The 21,808-nt window shown below is 39.5% G+C and overlaps 1 protein-coding gene across 1 annotated transcript in view; it reads right to left on the bottom strand.

Moving 5' to 3' along the window:
* Positions 1-20,072, bottom strand: part of Psmd14 (proteasome 26S subunit, non-ATPase 14) — an 88,205-nt gene extending 68,133 nt beyond the window's left edge. Inside the window, exons 1-3 of the mRNA XM_052722814.1 lie at positions 19,914-20,072; positions 10,613-10,749; positions 8,447-8,498 (exon numbers count right to left, since the gene is read on the bottom strand). Of these exons, the coding sequence (XP_052578774.1) occupies positions 8,447-8,494 (48 nt within the window). The 5' untranslated portion in view covers positions 8,495-8,498; positions 10,613-10,749; positions 19,914-20,072. The remainder of the gene's footprint in view (positions 1-8,446; positions 8,499-10,612; positions 10,750-19,913) is intronic.
* Between the last annotated feature and the right edge of the window lie 1,736 nt (positions 20,073-21,808).

Here is a 21,808-nt window from a genome sequence, read left to right as displayed (position 1 = left end):
CTTTCAAAACACTAACTCTAGCCAGGCATCATAATTACATGGGGAGGCAGGGGCAGAGGCAAGTGGATCTCTGAATTGGAGGCCACTCTGGTCTACATAATAAGTACCAGGCCAGTCAGAGTCACATGATGAGATCCTGCCTCAAAAGATTAAAAAAAAAAAAAAGTAATAATAAAAGAAGTCATTTATGGTGGGCAGTGGTGGTGCACGACTTTAATCCCAGCACTTGGGAGGCAGAGGCAGGCGGATCTCTGTGAGTTCGAGGCCAGCCTGTTCTACAAAGTGAGTTCCAGGAAAGGCGCAAAAACTACACAGAGAAACCCTGTCTCGAAAAACCAAAAAAAAAAAAAAAAAAAAAAGTCATTTAATGTGATTTAATATTTTAGTATTGTTATATTTATTTTGCCTGAGGTTTTTTTGGGTTTTTTGTTTTTTGTTTTTTTTTTTTTTTTTTTCAATTTTTTCCTCGAGACAGGGGTTCTCTGTATAACCTTAGCTGTCCTTGGCTGTCCTGGAACTCGCTCTATAGACCAGGTTGGCATCGAACTCAGAAATCTGCCTACCTCTGCCTCCCGGAGCGATGGGATTGAAGGTGTGCACCACCATGCCCAGCATTGTTTATATATATATATATATTTTAAAATAACAATATATAATATATCTCATGATTCATGTAGGGTACCTAAGTTGTACTATACAATACTATAGCCACTAAAGTTAAATAAAATAAGTTTAAACACAGTTTTTAAGTCAGTAATACGAGATATATCATGGTCTCAAAAGGCATGTAAGATTTTAAGTGAATATGAAGTCATTCCTAGGCTCCTCCCACCACATTTCAGTGCTTAACTGACAGTGCAGACAGAGCGAACACTTCTAACACGCAGGGTACTGTAAAGCCAACTATTCCCATACTTGGGTCTATGCCCTTGAAAAGGATTATTGCTTTTATGTTGTACAGTCTACTGGGCATATATACAGATTCTCACTCATTTTCACTGCTGCATAATATTGCCTCATATGTTTGCCCCAGATAGTCTATCAATATTCCAAGTGTTTCTTGATATACATGTGTAAGAATCTATAAAGTAAAAAAACTGTAATTGCTGAATCACGTAAGTTTGGCTGTTTTCAGCTTTACTAGATACTGTCAAATGCTCTCCAAAGTGACTTTAACCATTTTTAGTCCATATACAATGTGTTCATTTAACAGATATTTACTAGTTAATGTCTAAGCACTGAGCCACAACCCTTAACTAACTACTCCTACCCATAAACCACCACTCCCCAATAAGGGGAAACAGCTTTTATGACAATTCTTTTCCCTCAAATTTTCACTAGCATACAGGCTTTTTTAAAAAATCAAAACTGCTAGGGATATCATAGTTAGCTGTGACAAAACACTGGGACCAAAAAATTTATGAAAGAAAACATTTAATTTGGAGGCTCATGACTCCAGAGGGTTAGAATCCATGACCATCATGACTGGATGCATGGAAGCAGGCCAGCAGGCATGGGAAATGACGGAGCAGTAACTGAGAGCTTATATGTTAAGGCAACCACTAGGAGGCAGAGAGAGAGAGCTAACTGGGAATGGCATGGGCTCTTGAAACCTCAAAGCCCATCCTCAGTGACATACCTCCTCCAACAAGGCCACACCTCATAATTTCTCTAAGCAGTTCCACGAACTGGGGATCAAGCATTCAAACTTTTGAGCCTATAGGGGCCATTCTCATTCAAACCACCACAGATGATGATATACAATTGAAATCCCAGGACAAAGACACAGAAGCAGGAGGATAGTGAGTTCCAGACCAACCTGAGCCACCTATTGCATTTAAGAAAACCTCAGAACTAATGGCTTTGTCATTTCTCTCTCTTAGTGATGCTAAGTATCTTTCCATATTGTTGTTGGCCATTCTTAACCTTACAAATACAAAATGTGTTCTTTTTCTCGTTTTTTTTTTTTTTGTCTTAATGATTTGTCATTCTGCTAAATGTGCAGTAATTTTTTCTTTTTCCTCTACTGCTAGTCTTTAAATGTTAAGTCTGTCTTTCCCAAAAAGAATTACTAAGTAATAAGGTTGGCTGTAGTACTAGTGGCGCATGCCTTTAATCCCAGCACACAGGAGGCAGAAGCAGGCAGCTCTCTATAAGTTTGAGGCCAGCCTGGTCTACATAGAGAGTTCCAGGGCAGCCAGGGCTACAAAGAGAAACCCTGCCTCAAAACAAATAAATAAATCAGTAAGTCTATCCTGAGACAGTCGATGTGTAATCCTTTAAGTTGTGGTACCCTATACTAAGGGTGTAAGGATATCGAAGTTTCTTTAGAAACAAAATGGCCTTTAAGGTCTGGCCTTGTTTCATTTAAAAATGTGTTTAGCGGGGGCTGGAGAGATGGCTCAGAGGTTAAGAACACTGGCTGTTCTTCCAGAGGTCCTGAGTTTAATTCCCAGCAACCACACGGTGGCTCACAACCATTTACAATGAGATCTGGCTCCCTCTTCTAGCCTGCAGACAGAACACTCACTGTATACATAATAAATAAATAAATCTTTAAAAAAAATTTGTTTAGCAGTCATAGTGGCACACATCTTCAATCCCAGTGCTCAGAAGGCAGAGGCAGGTGGATTTATGTAAATCAGAGGCCCACCTGGTCTACATAGCAAGTTCCAAGCCAGTTCTAAGTATGCCCATCTTATAGCATATGCCAGAGGTACATTCCTTTTAGGCTGAATAATATTCCATGGTGCAAATAAACATATGCCAATCCCATTTACCCACTCACTGCTGGAGGACACTGAGTTGTTTCCATCTTTTGGCTGCTACATAAATTTGCTTTAAACACTGATATTCAAGTACGTTGTAGTCTTGCCAGCAATTCTTTGGTCCTATACTCAGAAACAGGACTGCTGTATCATAATGAAATTCTATCTTTAATCTCTGGAGGATCTACACATTGTTTTCTGTAACAGCTACACCATTTCATGCTCTCTGTCAAGGTACAAATGTTCTAATTTCCTATTCCTAACAATGCTTAGTTTGGTTTGGAATAACAGCCACCCAATAGGTACACTGTCTACAGCTATAAAGTCTGATTTCCTATGTAGATGGTTCAATCTACCTAGTAAATACTTTGTGCACACCTAAGGATAGGATCCAATTTTCATTTCCCCAAAAACTGAAAGCCACTTAATTCAACAGCCTTTACTGACTAGGCCTTCTGTTTCGCCAGTAATACCACCTATATTATAAACCAAGTGCTCATACATACATAAATCTATTCTGGACAGCGTCTTCAACAAATGGTGGTCAAACTGGATGGTTTTATGCAGAAGAATGAAAATAATACATCTCTCTCACCCTGCACAAAACTCAACTCCAAATAGATCAAGGACCTCAATATAAGACAAGGTTCCCTGAAGCTGATTATGTTTAGAACAGAATGTGAGGAACAGTATTGAACTCACTGCCACAGGAAAAGAGGAAACCAACAGCACAGGCACTAAGAACAGCAGTTAATAACTGGGACCTCATGAAGCTGAAAAGCTTCTTTATAGCAAAGGACACCAACATGCAGGTAAAGCAGCAGCCTACAGAATGGGAAAAGATCTTAATCAATTCTATACCTGAAAGAGGGTTAGCATCTAGAATATATAAAGAAAAATGAACATCAAGAGAACAAATAACTTAATTAAAAATGGAGTCCAGAACAGAAAATTCTCAATCGATGAAACACAAATGGCCATCCTTAGCCATCAGGAAAATGCAAATTAAAACTACTTTGAGATTTCATATAACCCTAGTCAGAATGACCAAGATCAATAAAATGAATGACAGCACATGGTGGTGAGAATGCAGGGAAAGGGGAACACTTATTCATTGCTGGTGGGAGTGCAAACTTGTACTGCTAATACGGAAATCAGTGTGGTGGCTCCTCAGGAAGCTAGGGATCCATCTTCTTCAAGATCCAGCTACACTACTCTTGGGCATCCACCCGAAGGGCTCTACGTCCTATCAAAGAGACACTTGCTCATCCATGTTCACTGCTGCTCTGTTCATAATAGCCAGAAATTGGAAACAGCCTCAATGTTCAGCAACTAATAAATGGATTTTCTCTTATATGTGGATGTTAGCTTTCAATATTTGTATTACAATCCTAATAACCACAGAAGTTAGATATAGAGTAAAGGACTAGGGGATAGGACAGCATCTCCCAAGGAAGGGGAAATAGAATAATATATTGTTATGATGAGACAAAGAGGAAACTAGAATAGAAGGATTACATAGGGAGAGGAATATGAGAAAAGGGGATCTTGGGGAGGGACGACTAACACCAAAGGCCATTTGAAACACCTACTACTGTAGAAGCTTCCTAATACATACATATACGAGAATAATCTGGATGGAGCCACCAAATAATAGGGGCAATAAATAATGTCCCACATAAACATCTTATGCAATAAAGTAAAAGCTCCAATGCCAGGATTGGATTTTGAGTCACTGGCCAAAGGGAAACCCCTAAACATCACAAGCTATTGTCAAGGCTATCAGTTGCTCTCTACAACCTGAAGGTAAGGTCTACTACTGAAGACAATACTTACTTACATCATTAAAGACAGAGAACTTGGTGCCTAACTAAAAGCCTCACCCCCACTGACTAGCAATCAGTGGGTACTAGAAGGTAGTCTTCATGCTACTGAATGAGAAAGGTAATTATCAATATCACCCAAGTACCAACCCTGCTGACTAAAATAATGGCCATCCTGAAAAATATACTGGTGCAATACTGGCACAAATCTCACAGGAGTAACCAACCACTATTGCTTGGACTTAAGGATCAGCTTATGAGACAGAATTCATATCTAACAATGCTAAAGTGGTCAAGAACCTGAGACTAGATATAGGTCATGAGCCTAGGGGAAAACCTAATATTATTTTGCTAAAGGAACATAGCAATAAAATGACTCCTAATGACATGTTGCTACATGCATAAATCAATGAACTACTCAAGCCACATCAGAGAAGCTTCTTGCAGAAGATGGGAATTAACATAGAAACCTACAACTAGACAATGTACAAAGAATGAGAGGTTTGGGAGCATTCAGTCCTAAACAGGATGTTTTCATCACACCCCTCCCTTCAAGGATCAGGGAGCTATGTGGAAGGGGAGTTCAGAAAGACTGAATGAGCCTGTGGTGGTCTGAAAGAAAATGGCCCCCCAAAAGGAGTGGCACACTTAGGAGGTGTGGTCTTATAAAATAGTTGTGGTATTGTTGGAGAAAGTATGTCACTATGGAGGCAGGCTTTGAGGTCTCATATATATGTTCAAGCCACACCTAGTGAGACAGACCACTGCCTGTTGCCTGTGGGATCAAGATGTAAGAACTCTTAGTTCCTTCTCTAGCACCATGTCTGCCTACACACTGCCTTACTTCCTGCCATGACAATAATGGACTAAACCTCTGAACTGTAAGCAAGTCACCACAAGTAAGTGTTTTCCTTTATAAGAGCTGCGTGGTCATGGTGTCTCTTCACAGCAATGGAATCCCTAACTAATACATAGCCAGAGGCGATGAATGATTCCAAGCCTAATATTGGATTGGTAGGGAATAAGAAAACAATCAGCAGGCTGGAGAGGTGGCTCAGAGGTTAAGAGCACTGGCTGTTCCTCCAGAGGTCCCTAGTTCAAGCCCCAGCAACCACATGGTGGCTCAAAACCATCTATAATGAGATCTGGTGCCTTCTTCTGGCATGTAGACAGAACACTATATGTGTAATAAATAAATAAATCTTAAAAAGAAAACAATCAGCATCAGGACTGCGGATGTAACTTAGTGGTAGCACGTCTGTCATACCAAAGGCCCTGGGTTCAATCCCCAACACCACAATTTTAAAAAAAAGACAACTAGCACTAAATAAGAGCACAAGAAACATTCTGACGAAATACTGAATTATTTCCATATAAATAATCAGGTTAAGACTGAAAACAAAGCCGGGCGGTGGTGGCGCACGCCTTTAATCCCAGCACTCGGGAGGCAGAGCCAGGCGGATCTCTGTGAGTTCAAGGCCAGCCTGGGCTACCAAGTGAGTTCCAGGAAAAGGCGCAAAGCTACACAGAGAAACCCTGTCTCGAAAAACAAAAAAAAAAAAAAAAAAAAAAAAAAGACTGAAAACAAATCTTGGCTATATAATTAATTGGCTCTTTGAGTTCTCAGCACAAAGCCTAAAAGTCTGGGATTTCCTAAAGACAGTGTTTGCTATGGTAGTAACTGATTGTTTAATGACTCTTACATGGCCTCAAAGACCAAACAAGATCAACTATATGATTTAAATATGGGATCTTTGAGGGTGTCCCATTTTGAGGAAGAGATAGGAGCTGAAAATTAGGCTCAGTTTTGGTCAATGGCTTAATCAACCAGCACAGGTACTGAGATTTCAATGAATGCCTTTACTTAGGGCCCACTGAAGCATATGGAGCTTCCTAGCTGGTGTACTCATGGACTTGCAAAACAGTGACACATTCTGATTACATAAGACACAGAAGCCCTGCTTTGAGATGATTCTCTTGATCTTTACCCATGACAACAAAACTCGCTAACTATAAGAACAGTACCTTCAGGTCTGTACGTTTTTCTAGTAAATTATCAAAGCTGAGGGGTCCTGAGGACTAGTGGGCCAAACTATGGGTGACTTGGAAACACCTGCACTATAGCTAGCCTCTAACGTCATGGTGATTTTGTTGAGGACGAAGCCCATAATTTGTAGTCTGATGTTAACTCCTGGTTATACTTTGAACTGCTCTGCAACATTCCCAACAGGAAGTGAGCAAGAGTAAAGTAAAATTTAAGAGAGAAACGAAAGAACTGATCACCTAGTATCTGAAAAAAGAGATAGCACAAAAAGGACTCCTCCACATTATTCTTCTGAGAGCTTGCCATCTAACCAGAGAAAGGAAATACATGAAATAGTAGGTTCTTTAGTAACACATACTAAAGTTCCAACCAACACACAAACCGAGGAGCCTGAGGCTAACTCATAAAAATCACAAACAAAAGAGAGCTCACTTAGCAAACACTGAGTTTTCCAGTCTAGAAAGGTGTGCAGAGATGACTGTAAAACAATGTAACTCAGTATGTGGCCACTATTTCATGTACAATTTTTCAGAGAAGATTTATAATATGAATAAATAACATATCTAATAATTAAGGAAAGTTACTTTGGTATTGAGATATGACTCAACCTTCAGTTAAGAATTTCACTAAGGCAATGTCTCATAATTTGCACATGAATTGATAGTACCTCCATGACAGAGAGTGAATTACACAGATAAAGAAAACAGAGTCTCATGATGGAACTGGCTCACGAGAAAGCATGAGAAACATTCCCAACAAACAAAAATACATGAGAACTAAGTCTGCTTCAACACACAATCAAGAATCACAAAAAGCTGGCATCTTCTAAAAGTCTTTCTCAGTTTCAAACCATGACAGGCCTAAGAGATCATATAGGGTGCTTTTAAAACACAAAAAATCATTTACTAAGTCTCAAAACTGTGTTTCTCCCTCTAAATACAGCTTAATTTGAACAAAGAAAGACAAAATACTAATAGTAATATAGAAATGAGGGAAAGCTGGGAACTAAGAGACTAGAGTTATAGGAAGAGAATGACACCTAATACCCTTTCATTAATTAAGGAAATGGATAACCAGAACTATAGTCAGAACTTAGAGGCAAAGCGCTGGGTGTGGGGAGCAGTGACAGAGCACGTGTGAGCCTGGACTTGAGTCTCAACACAACAAAAGAGAAATACCTCTTCAGCTAGAGGCAAACAGACCTTCTAACAGAAACTTATCCAGAAATCACCTACCCAGTAGCACTGAACAAAATAAGTATTTTTTGTTTGTTATTAAAATAAATATTAAACAGATATTAAAATAACAGAAAAAGCACTTCATTTTAATTAACGGTATAAAAAGAAAGCATAAAAATATCAAACTTAAAGGAAAAATTAGCTATTATCAATTCACCACAGATTAGTATCCTAATTACTAGCAGAAGTTTAGAGTTAAGACTGATTCATTTTCTGATCCATAAAAAGTATGCCATGTTATATTTTTCATGTGTAACATTAAAAAGTTTATATGATAAACTCAAAAATAATATGTTTTAAGTTCGGGGTTTTTTTGTTGTTGTTGTTTTATTTGAAAAGGCAACTTTATAAGTTCACATATTCCAACATTTTAAACCAAACAACTGAACAACAAAGAATTCTCATTACCAGGAGAAAAAGATAAAAATGTTTCCAGGATTACTTCATGTTGCGATTCAGCCACTACCAGTAAGGTGTGCCCCTTACCAGAAGGTGGTCTGTTGGTTCTTTCTATTGAGATAACTACATAAAAAGCTTGTTGCTTACACACTAAGAAACAGTCTGTATACTAACCTGGCCCAGTCCAGGCATACCTCCTCCAAGTCTAAGAAGTCTGTCCATATTTCTAGAAAACAGAAACAAAGGAAAACGTTCCTAAGCACAAAAGTGTTTACTCAATTGCTATCTATATAATTCACCTTCAGTCACTCAGTATGTCAAAAATATTGGTGGTAATTACAACACAACATCAGACTTCCTGTTAATTAACACCACATATTAATTCAAGAAGCTGTCTTCCATGCTAATTAACAGACCTTATTTCACTGCTTTGGTTTTGGGTTATCCCCAGTTTTAAAGACAAGCAATCTTAGCATACTTTCAAAACTTTGCTATCCTTAAGTTAATTATATTTTCTTATTGTTATCTAATAAAGCACCTGGATGGGGGGAAAGTGCCCGAATGCTTATCATATGTATGATTGAATTTCCTTCAATTTGCTCAGAGTGTACAAATAAAAATCTACACTTTTAAATTAAATTTTAACATCCTCATTAGTAAGTGCTGTGCTAATTAACTTACAGCTTGTCAGTTATCATCAAAACTACATGTGAAAGACATTGTGAGTGGATTACGGATCTCTGAATTAGCATCAAAGGCTTTTTAAAAATGAACTCATTATATTAAAAGAAAATACTATAGAGTACACATTAAATGCATTAAGATAGTGTTCTAGAACCTACATAGATACACTTATTTCAGATGCTGTAGAGATACACTTCCCTTCACAGCTGCTATTCTCAATCACAATTTCAGAGTTAATTATTACAACTTGGAGATATCAGTTTATCTTCAGCATCTGGAATAACTAAAGAAGATATTCATAAGCACAAGAAGCTCACAAAAGAAACAGAAAAGAAATGGCAGTTGTACTTGCATGGCCTTGGATACAGAATAAGGAATCAAATTATTCAAGAATAGCAGTGTAACTAAATATACAAAGATGAAAACAAAGCAAACTTTTTTACTTAAAAACTACTACTGGGCCTTAAAGTTCATCTTCTTATTAAGTGTATACTTAGATCATCACAAATTATAATATAAACCAAGCGTTAAGAGATTAGGAATTTTTGTTCACACTTTACCAATTAGAACTGTTACAAACTAAACCTCAATTAAATCATTACAATTCTGCCTAATTATGTTTGCTGAACCAGTTGGTAACAACTTAATCCAGTAATATTTAATAATCGTAACACCACAAACTTTATTCAAGTCTGCACACAGAAAGGCACACAAGTGATGAGGCCGAGGACACGTCACAAAGTGAGAACACTGGTTGATGAAGCCATCAGCTACATTAAAAAGCCACAGAAAATGCCTCAGAAGCCCTTTCCAGTCCCTACCATTCCAGACAGGTGGGATTCTGGCTTCTCACGGTACAGAATAGTTCTGCTACTTTCAAATTGTATAAAAACAGAACCACAGATTTTTTTTTGTCTGACTTTTTCTTTCACACAACAGGTCTATGAGATTCACAACAGATAAATTCATCTGTACAAATGAAAAGGCAAGAAAATTTGATATTTCAGACAAAATCTAATCTTCACAACCATACTTATCTGTCTAATTATAATTACAAATAACACCTCCATCAAGTTCCTCGAATAGTCATTCAGTACAATCCCTTTTAAGCAATCTTGTAATTTTAAAATATTAAAGATATTTTCTCTAAAATGTATTTCTAAAGAAAAATTCTTCTGGACCACTTCAGGCTCACAAACTAAAGAAGCATGGGGGGGGGGTGGGGTGGCAACATCCCCTTCAGAACATACACAGCCTCATCCTAGGCAGAGTCAACCCCAGCTGTGTTGGTTTATCTACTTCCTCTGTGCTGCTTCTGATATTACAGACTCCAGATGCTGTGAATATACATGAGCGATGTGGGAGCAGAGGGAAAGAAAATCTGGCAGGTCAAACTTGTGTTTTTCACAAAATTAGATGTCTCAGCAAACAAGAAAAGATATTTAACAAATTAAAACTCTTAAGATGAACACGTTTTATAAAAATACTAACATTTGGAAATGAAATATATTGATAAATATTCTAAATCACACAACTTCTTAAAATCTGGTTATCACACATATTCATAATTTGATGCCTGTTATAAAATAATACATTTACATAGCATCTATCAGATCTTAAAGCAACAGTTGAAGGTAAAATACTCTTAAACCTTACCTGGTCAGCAACTAAACTCTTACAGTGTTGGGATTCAATTTGTTGAATGTGACAAATTTCTTATTAACTCCAATTCTTGCTAATTCTGGCAGGTATAATTTTTCACAAGTAGTCTTTTTTTTTTTCCTCTTTCTCTCCTAAAAAAGAAAGGTACTTAATTGAGAATTGAGAACATTTTACATCTTTCCCCAAAAGAATCTTTAAAAGAAGCAAAGTCCTGCAAATGAACTAGAAGTCAACATTCTCCCAATGCTGGACACTGGACCGGGGGCCTCATCCATGCTAGGCAAACACTCTTATATTGCCAGCTCTAAAACCGATTTTTAATAATGATTTCTTGAGAGCATGGACTTATTTAGCACCTACGTGGTTATTGGGCATAGAGATTACTCTGTTACACTGTGTTTATGTATTTCACCTTTGCCCCTGACTTTGAGGGCTGATATTTTATAGCTTTCAGTACCCCTTGGGGTCTCTCAAAGAATAATATTTGCTTATGGTTTTAAAAAGAATAAGAATCACTTTATTATATAATCAGTACACAGGTTCGATACAAATTTCGACACTTGTACATAGAGGACCCTACTAATGTTATTTGTCTTTTATCTTGAAAGCTTCACCTCCATGATCCTTGCAATTAGTTCATCCTTTAATTATTCACAACTATGATAAAAATAATAAGAAAATGCAAAGTGCTAAGAACTGTATAAAAGCAAGAGGGAAATAAATTGTAACAACACTATCATCCTTTAATTCCTACTGTGTTGCCCAAAGCACTGGTTTATCTTTCAAAAATATGCAGGAGACCAAGTTTGAAAGCAGTCCAAGCTCCGTAGTAAGACCCTGTCAAAAACCACAAGAAGCTCAGGCATAGTATCCCAGTACTTTGCCTCGAGACCACACCTTCAGGCGGCCGTGGTGGCACACGCCTTTAATCCCAGCACTCGGGAGGCAGAGCCAGGCAGATCTCTGTGAGTTCGAGGCCAGCCTGGGCTACAGAGTGAGTTCCAGAAAGGCGCAAAGCTACACAGGGAAACCCTGTCTCGAAAAACCAAAAAAAAAAAAAAAGAAAGAAAGAAAGAAAGAAAACAATGTACTAGAAACACTATTATGTCTTTACTTCCCTCCTTTCCTCTCTGAACACACTTCAGAACTTAGAAGTTTACATTTTCCACCCATAATCGAAAAGGAATAAACACTGAGAAAATTTTATTTTTTTTTTTGGTTTTCTGAGACAAGGTTTCTCCATCTAACAGTCCTGGCTGTCCAGGAACTCACTCTGTAGACCAGGCTATCCTCTAACTCAGAGATCCACCTGCCTCTGCCTCCCAAGTGCTGGGATAAAAGGCGTGTGCCACCCGCCACCCCCCACCCCTGCAACCGCCTGGCAAAAGTTTCATTCTTACTGCAGAATCCCAGATGAATGCAAATCAACAGACACTCTTGTCTCTATGACAGTAAAATCTAGGTCAAAAGTCAGAATATCAAGTTTGGTACTACTGACATCCAGAACCTTTAATTTTGCTGTGGGGGCTGTCCAATGTATTACAATGTGTTTAGCAGTAGCTTTGACCTCCACACACTAAATGTTAACAGAAATGACTAACATGTGACAATAAAAAAATGTCTCCAAACATTGCTAGATGTCCCTTGGAAGGGCAAAATCACTCTCAATTGAGAAACACTGCTATAAACAAAATCTGAGGCTATATATCTTGAGATGACAATATCCTAAGTAATTTTTTTCAAAACCAAGGAGTTCTGAAAACAACTTGGCAGTTGTTCAAAAATCTAAACACAGAATTACCATACAGCCCACCAATTCTATTCCTAGATATATGCCACAAAAATTTAAAACAGGTCTTTAAAATAAGACATGTACATTCATGTGAACAGCATTACTATTCAAGATAGTCAAAATGTGACAACAGTCCAAATGCCCATCACACAATGAAAAAACAAATTCTATCGTACATACATACAATAGGATACATGAAATATTACTTGGCTCTAAAAAGGAACAAAGTAATGATATGTCTTACAACTTGGCTGAACCTGAAAACATGAAAGGGCTGGAAATGTAGCCCAGCCACTGAGTGTTTGTCTTGGTGTGTAAAAAACTCTGAGTTCAATCCCTAGTACAAGAAAGGAAGGGGGGGGGGGGGGGGGGGCGGGGAACCAGGCCTAAAATGTGGTATGTCATGTGTGATGGTTTTAACTTCCAGGATGACATGACCTACAATCACACTGAGTTGAGAAGAGTCTCAATAAGATTAATTAGATCAGGTTGGCCTACGTGCATGTCTGTGGGGGACTGTCTTGATTGCCTTAATTTACATGGAAAGACATAGCCAGAAATTGAGCAATACCATTCCCTGGTCTTGGCCCCAGACTGTGTAAGAGCAGAGAAAGCTAGCTGAGCACGAGACATACACTCATTTCTGTTACTAACTGTTGATGTGAAGGGTCTACCTGCTCCAAATTCCTACCCTGACTTCTCGGAAATGATGATGGACTGCAACCTGATTTTGTAAAATAAAAATAGTTCCTTTCTCGCCTAAATTGTTTTTTTTTTTTTTTTTTTTTTATTGGTCAGGGTGTTTTTGTTTCTGTTTTGTTTTTACATTTTATTTTATTAAAAAATCCTTTTTCATTTTATATACCAACCATAGTAACCTCTCCCTCACCTTCCTCCGCTCCTCCCTACTTATCCCCCATCCACTCCTCATGGGGGTAAGGCCTCTCTTGGGTAGTCAACACAGGCTGGCACACCAAGCTGGGACAGGACCAAGCCCCCCGCCCCCCACTGGATGAAGGCTGAGCAAGGCGTCCCACCATAGGGAATAGGTTCTAAAAAGCCAGTTCATGTACTATTATCAGGGTGTTTTTATCACAGCAATGGGGATATCATGTGATCCCACTTATACGAAATATACAATAAGTCTATTAGATGAAATGAAGACAATTGAAACATACAGCATTTCCATCCACACTTGACTTTGGTTGGTTCCCCCACCCCCTCCCATCACTCCTTTTCCAATGTCCACCATTCCATTCCCAGTATTCCCTTCCCACTTTCATGTTATGTTTGTTCCATTACCCTCCCCATTCCCTTCTGAAAGCTCTGTTTCCCCATCTAGTAGGTCCCCATCTACTTTCCTGATCTTTACCCATTCCATCTCACATAAATAGGTATTTATAAAAATTAGAAGATAGGATAAGCATATGAGATGGAACACATGATATTTGTCTTTATGAGCCTGGGTGGCCTCACTTAATGTACTATTTTCCAGTTTCATCCATCTTGCAAACTTCACAATTTCCTAAAATTCCACTGTATGGGCCATATTTCCATTGTCCACTCATTTGTTGGTGGACAGTGAGACCAGTTCCATTTCTTTGCTATTGTCACCAGAGCGAATAAGTTTCCTCCTCCCAACATTCTCATCAGTGTTTGTTGTCGTTCTAATAGTCATTCAGCCTGAGATAAGATGGAATTTTAGAGTAATTTTACTTTGTTGTTTCCCTGGTGGCTAAAATGCTGAAAACCTTTTAAAATAGCCACTGACGATTTGTGTTTCTTCTTTTGGGAACTCTGTTCAACTCATTAGCCCATTTATTGACTGGCTACTTTTTTCTTAACAAACATTTATTTTATTTTATTTATGCATGTGTCTATGTGTGTGTATACTGTGTGTATGAGTCACTGTTTTGGTGTTTAATTTTAGAAGTTCTTTATATATTCTAGATATTAACCCCCTGTCAGAAGTATAACTGGCAAAGATTTTTTTCCCATTCGGCAGGCTGTCTGTTCACTCTGCTGATAAGTCTTTTTTTTCCTGTACAGAAGCTTTTTAATTTCATGTAATTCCATTTGTCAATTCTAATTGGTATTTATAAATCTAAAAATAAAATGTTTTACAATTGAGGAAAATATGATGGCTCTCCTCCATTCAACAAAATCATGAGTTGTCAATGTTTTTAAAAGTATTACAAGTGGGAAAATGAAAAGCTCTGGAAATGGTTGGTAGTAATACAGTGATTCAACAAAGAAAATATACTAAACACCGCAGAATTACACATCAAAAATAGTTAAAATGATAAATCTTACTGTGTCTACTTTGTACGCACACACTCACAGTCCTACTAAAGTGTGCTTACACTTTCAGGATTTTGGGGCAGCCCTAGAGCTTCCTCCACGCTAGGTATGCAAGCATTCTATCACTGAACTATACCTCCAGTTCCTACTGAACTCGTCTTCACAAGAAACATATATGCCAGGTTCATGCACGGTCAATAGTGAGCAGCCAGTTACACTCAAAGGATGTTGCCAATCTGAGCTACCTATACTTTCAAAATCAGAAAAATACAGAATAAGGACTTATTTGCTACATCACACCTTATTAACATCTCAAATATAATTTTCAGCATCCCTTTATTTTCTTATCTTTAAGTTATTAGCAAGATGATCTAAAAGTGCAAGAAATAAAAACAGTCCACTGGGATGAGATAAATGATGATAACCACTTTTCTTAGTATATGGGGGTTAAGTGCTATCATCCTGCAGCTATAGAGCCAGAAATGCAAACTGGCTCTAATACTCACTAGCAGTGTATTCCTCATCCAATTACCTTTCCTCCTCAATCTCCTCATCCACAAAATGAAAAAAAAAGAGAACATCTGTTTCATATCGCTGTTTAGAAGAATAAAGAAGTCAATGCACACAGAAAGCCATTCAACACAATCATGGGCATATGATAAGCAAACAGGACTGCTACCCGCTGTGCCTCATCAGCACTCACCATCCTATAAGAGCTACCCTTCCTTCTCACTTTGGAGCCACTTGGTGGGCCTCAGAACACAGCTATGTCTCAGAAATAAACTCATCACACTGGAGACAGGGACACCCACTTTCAGAATTCAGCAAAGAGGGCCACAAGTTAAACTGTGCATCATAATATAAAAGAGAACACTTTTACAGGGTTTCTCTGTGTATCCCTGGCTGTCCTCAAACTCACACTGTAGACCAGGCTGGTCTCAGACAGATATCCGACTGTCTCTGCCTCCTGAGTGCCGGGGTTAAAGGTGTGAACTGCCACCACCACTTGGCTAAAAGAAAACACCTTCAATTCTCAGAAATAGAAGCAATGTAAAAGGTTCATAGATCAAAACTAAGCTTACATCTATCAAAAAACTGAGGATATAAGAGCCCAGCCATAATAGATTCACTTTTATATTTTCTTTAATTTATTTTTATGTGTATGGGTGTTTTGCCTGCATGCATGTATGCGCACCACATGAATGCCTGGTACCCCCTGAGATCAGAAGAGAGTGTCAGATTCCCTGGAATTAGAGTTACAAATAGTTGTTAGTCGCCATGTGGGTGGTGAATCTGAGTCCTCTGCAAGAACAAGTGCTGTTAAGCACTGAGCCCTCTCTCCACCTTGATATGATAACTTTGCTTAACACATTTATTACCACAATACGATGTGTTTTACATACCCAATATAACATCACATACACAGCAACACTTAGAACCCTTACAGCAAAGACTAGAAAACAAGAATCTACTTAAACTCTCAGGGCAGTATCTTGACAATGCAATAATTTTAGAACATGTACATGCTAGCTTTAAATCAGTTCTCAAATATTTACAGGCACTATATGAAACAATAAAAAGCAGATCCTTCAAAGTTGTATTATTTGGATTTTTCAACCTTTCAAACTTTTCCGAGTGATCTTAACATACCAAAAATGCATAAACTTCATATAAAATCATAAAGTGTTTAGTCATTCAGATTTAACATTGTATCTCTACTTCACTGGTTTACTTCCCATTCTTCTGTGTAAATATTAATATTCTCAAACTAATAGTAAATCTTTTTAAACTACTCCATATTTGTGATCTCACTACATTTCTACTTCTTCAATTCTCTATTCTCTGATTTGTGGAAGGTAGGAACTTCTTCCTTACCTTTTTCCAGTAGAATCATAACCAGAAAAAGTGAAAATTTAATTCTTTAAATAGAATTTCTTCCACCTTTAGGTTTTTTTAAGACAGGGTCTCACCACATGGCCCTGGATGGCCTGGACCTTGCTATAGGCAAAGCTGGTCTCACACTTGGAGCAATTCTACCACCTCTGTTTCTTGAGTACTGGAATTACAAACACTTAAAAGCAAGATTGGGAGCCAGCAGCAAGGTGGCTTAGCAGGAAAGAGCCTGCTGCCTAGCCTAATGATTAGTCTGAGCCCCAGAAGCACGTGGTAGAAACGGTGAGCTGACTGCTTCAGGCTGTCCACTCTTTCTCCCCTCCTCCAACCCCGTCTGTCTGTCTGTCTGTCTCTCTATCTCCCCCTCTCTCTCTGTTTCGGTGAACCAATACTTTAAAAATTAGAAAACAAGATTCCACTCCAATTCCCACTTAGAAGACGAAGAATTTAGTCTTAGAAGAAATATAGTTATCTACTGCACTGTCACTAATTATAACATTTAAGCAAAATATTTGCAAGGTACTACCTTGTGCACTCAAAATTTAAGTCTGCAACAGGAAAGGATTAGTAATACAGAGTTAAGAATGGCTCCAGAACCAATCAACTCAGACTTGAATCTAGACTTCACCATGTACCCACTACATTATGTAGAACAAGCTACTTTCTTCTAGTGCTAGACCCTAAAGTTCATCTACAAAAATATGTAACCTTGCCAAGTCTGTTGTCACAATAGATCGAAAGTGTCTATAATAGAGCCTGGAAGGGATATCCTAGGTACTCAATAAATGCTGTCACTGTTACAGTTCTCCCAAAACTAATAAAGACCATTCAACTTAATGCATTATTTGGCAGATGAGGATAACAAACTATCACAAAGCAAAGTATGAATTCTCCACTAAGTGCAGCAAGACTACGAAAAGTTCATCACAAGCAGACATGGTGTGAATACTCACTACTCAGGTAAGGCTTTCCCAGGTAGACCCTGAATATCAAAACACTGCTGTAATACTGAAAACCAAAAAGGTTCAATTGCTTGTTACTGATTTTCAAATGATTCTAAATCTCTGTGCTATACTAAGGTTTATATGGCAAGCATAAAAAGATGATGAATCCAGTCTTGAAGTTAAATTCCAGCTTTTTAACTGGACTAGCAATGCATTATTACCAAAGATCTCAAGGGGGGAGGCTGGGATGGATGTCACAAACCCAATAGGTGAGATTAAATAAAAGATCATGCCATCAAATTTTTCTTCTTTTGGCAAGATATAATTCTGTTTTAGGCAAATCCAAGACAACTTCCAGTTCTTCACCAACCATACCTTAACTATAGTTAATTATGAGCCACTGTATATCTTAATATCTATACATATACAACCTATACAATTTGCTTAAGTCAAATAATTTATTTGTATTATTTTTAATTTTGTCTGTGTGGGTGGGTGGGTATCCGCACATTTGTACAGGTGCCTGAAGACACCTGCATAGACAGGGTTACAATCCATTGTGAGCCACAGGTTATGGGTGCTGGGAACAGAACCAGGGGCCTCTGCAACAGCAGTACATGCTCTCTTTTTGGTTTTTTGAGACAGAGTTTCTCTGTGTAGCCCTAGCTGTCCTGGAACTTGCTCTGTAGACCAGACTGGCCTCTAACTCACAGAGACCTGCCTGCCTCTGCCTCCTGAGTGCTGGGATTAAAGATGTGCGCTACCGTGCACTCTCTTAACCACTGAGCCGTCTCTCTAGATACAATTCAAACATTAAAAATGAACCATTTAGTGAGCTAACATGACAAGAAAACCTCCATTCCATTAATTCTCGTCACTGACACTCTGTCATAGTTTCCAATTGCAACACAGTTAAGCAAGAGCTTGTCTTGTTGCTTTACTTACATTATGTCTGCAGCAGTACAATCAACTTTTGGGCTGAGTGTTGAGGCACATTCCTATCATGTCAGCACTAGAGAGGCTGAAGTAGGGGGATCATACCAGTTAGAGGTTCACCCGGGTTGTGTAGGGAGACACTATCTCAAAAACAAACAAACAACAACAAAACACAACCACAAAACAAATTCCACATATACTTATATCTGAAGTTAGAGAACAAGGTCTTTCTGTCTGTCCTTAGCTGGCCTATAACCAGTTTGCACAAACTAGGCTGCTCCAAACTTCCGGAAATTGTCCCGCCTTTTCCTCCCCAGTGCTGGGCGGGTTCACACTCGAACTGTATTTCTCTAATTTTAAAGCCTTTTATGGTAAATCTTTATTAGTGTTTGGGTTTTTGTATTTTGCTGTGAGACAGGGACTCACTGTGTAGCCCTGCTGACCTGGAACTCACGTTGTACACCAGGCTGGCCTTTAACTCAAAAAGGTAAGCTTGCCTCTGCCTCCCGAGTGCTGGGATTAAAAGTTTTCACCAACAAGTTACAATCCTTTTAATTGTCCTTTTAATTCCATTTTTTTTTTTCACTCTGTGCTGAAGTGGGATTACAAGCCTGTAATAACATTTGGGAAACTGAGGCAGGACTGCGGAAGTTTAAGGCCAGCATGGTGTATATAATTAGTTCTAGACCAACCAGAAGACCTAGTCTTCAAATAAAGTAATAAGTAAACAAACGGTCACAAAATTCTTAAGACTCCTTTGAAATGCTGACGTTATTCTTTTCACAGACACTGAGTTCAATTTACAGGAAAACTGAGTTCCAATAACCCACAGCAGCAGTAGTTGGTTTCTACTTTACTCAAAAAAGGAAATGTAACCAATCCACAGACCAGCGCTCAAATGGAGCGATACCGCAACTAATGGCATGGCAGGAATGACTAAACTTTATTTTGAAAACAGTCAGGATTCAAAGCAATGCCTCTCTGAAGGTTTTTAAGCCTAAAGAGCAACCGATGAAGAAAACATGCGCCCTCTTGAAATTCAGTCCACCCTCTCTCCTTTGCTTCCTCAGACTGTATGAAAGTTTTTCAGCACAGGGGGAACTGAAGACGAACACAAAACAGGCCACAAACAGGGGTCTGCTAGTTGATGGGGAAAAGCTTCCCAAGCTAAGGTGAAGCAGAAACGTTTGCAAGGAGATGACATCCAAACCTGACTCTGCCAGAGACGCAGAGATAAAGGAAGAGAGGACCAAGGGGGCCCGGTGCTCCCCATCAGGCCCGGGACTCCACGGGCAGCCTGGCTGGGCAACGTGACTCAGGAAAGCCCGGGGCTTACGGCGGCCTAGCGCGGCCGGCTCCCGGACCTCCCCGGGCCCGCCTCGGGGTTCGGCTGAGGCCGTCGGGAGGGAGGTCGCGGTCTGCACCTTACCTGGCCTTGTGGCAACCCGGCGGCGAGAGCAGCGCCTCACACTCAACAAGGACCTGGCTCCGAGAACCGGCGATGAATCAGCCCGATTCCATTCAAAAGAGTCGCCCAGGCCTCTGCCGAGAAGTACTTCCGGGTTCCCGGCTCGCCGCGGCTTCCTTTCCCGCACCGCCAATTGGAGACCGCTGGGGAGTGGAGCGGGCCTGGGGGAGGAGCGCACGGCGCACGCGCAGGCCGCGCTCGCCCCAGTCCCCGGGAGGCGGAAGTCGGGCGGGAAGCCCCGCCCCCTGCTTTACTCGCGGCGCCCAGCCGACATCACCGAGCTCTCCCCGCGTTTGGAAATTTTGGAGTTAACGTTGGATGTTTTGGAGTTAGCGTTAGCTTTGTGGAGCCCAGAATATCCGTGGTTCTGTTCTTCGCCATTGTGGCCCTCCTCAGAAAGTAAAAACTTGAATTAAACTTATCTTGGTCACTCGAGAAGCAAAATCGGGGCAAAAAAAAAAACAAAACAAAAACGGGGGCGGGGGGTAGCGATAAACAAGCATTTTCCGGATCCCAGTTTACCCCTTCTTGCCTTCACTGCCTAAAAAGGATTATAGATCTCAAGGAAAAGTGACGTTTTCCCAGTGTTCCTGCCTCTCAGGTTCAGCTATTCACAGTATTGAAAAAATTACTTATTTCTCTACATAATTATCAATAAACGACTTTTTACCTTTTTTTTTTTTTGATCTTTGCTCTACGTTAGATCTTCAAGAGGCAAAGTTACCCAAGAATTAATATTGTCAAGTTTCTATCACACCATGGGGATAGTTAGTTTCCAGGCTAGATAGAGTCACCATGTTTACAGATTACTCCCACTTTCTTAAATATGCTAAAATTCATCTTTAAAACGTTTCTAAACTTAAAAGACTAGGCATTCCTAAATCAAAAAAAAAGAACCACAATGGAACTATTGGATGAACGAAGAGAACAGAATAAAGAATCATGCTCCTTCTTCAGTGAAACTCACAAGGAAGAAAGACTGAAAATATGGTTAAGAGTTCCTGGGCCTGGAGAGATAGCTCAGCGGTTAAGAGTTCACACTACAGCTGGAGGTGAACCAAGTTCGTTTTCCAGCACCAAGGACAGGCGGCTCATACCAGCTTGAAACTCCAGCTCCAAAGGATTTGACCTCTCTGGCATTTGAGTGCACCACACATGGGTACGTATCCACATGCACACACACACACATACATGTAATTTAAAATACATCTAAAAACAAAAAATTAAGACCTGGTCCTGCACTCGGGAAGCTGAGTAGGGAGTATTGGCATGAATATGAGTTCTGCCTGAACCACATAGAAAGACCCTGTCTAAAAATGACAAAGATATTTCAGGGGCTGGAGAACTGGCTCAGCAGCTAAGAGCTCTTGAGGCTCTTCTCTGGTTCATTTTCCAGCATCCACAAAGGGCCTCTCACACACAGCTGCTTGTAACTCCACCTCCAGAGGATCCAATGACCTCTTCTGTCTTCCCATGCTCATGCTGTCCCATCACTATGAGTTCGTGTGTACGACTGTCCTGTTGTGTCTAAAAAACACTGTTTCCTTGATGTTATCCACCCCCTCTGGTTCTTACAATCTCTCCACTCCCTCTTCTGAAAAGATCCCTGAGCTTTGGAGGAAGGGATGGGATATGAATGTATGATTTAGGACTGAGCACTCAACAGTCTCCTAGTCTCTGTACATTGACCCACTGAGAGGCTTTGTGTTAATTGGCATCTGCTACAAAAAGCTTCTCTGATTAGAGTTGAGATACGCTGTGATGTCTTGGTATAGAAATGTTACTAGGAGTCATTTTAATACTGTGTCCATTTATCAGAATAACAGTGCTGAGTTCTTTCTTAAGGCCTATGACCC

This window comes from Peromyscus californicus, unplaced genomic scaffold (assembly GCF_007827085.1).
Source record: "Peromyscus californicus insignis strain IS unplaced genomic scaffold, ASM782708v3 Scaffold_7__1_contigs__length_154581171, whole genome shotgun sequence".
Taxonomy (NCBI): Eukaryota; Metazoa; Chordata; class Mammalia; order Rodentia; family Cricetidae; genus Peromyscus; species Peromyscus californicus.
This window is presented reverse-complemented; position numbering and strand designations above follow the sequence as displayed.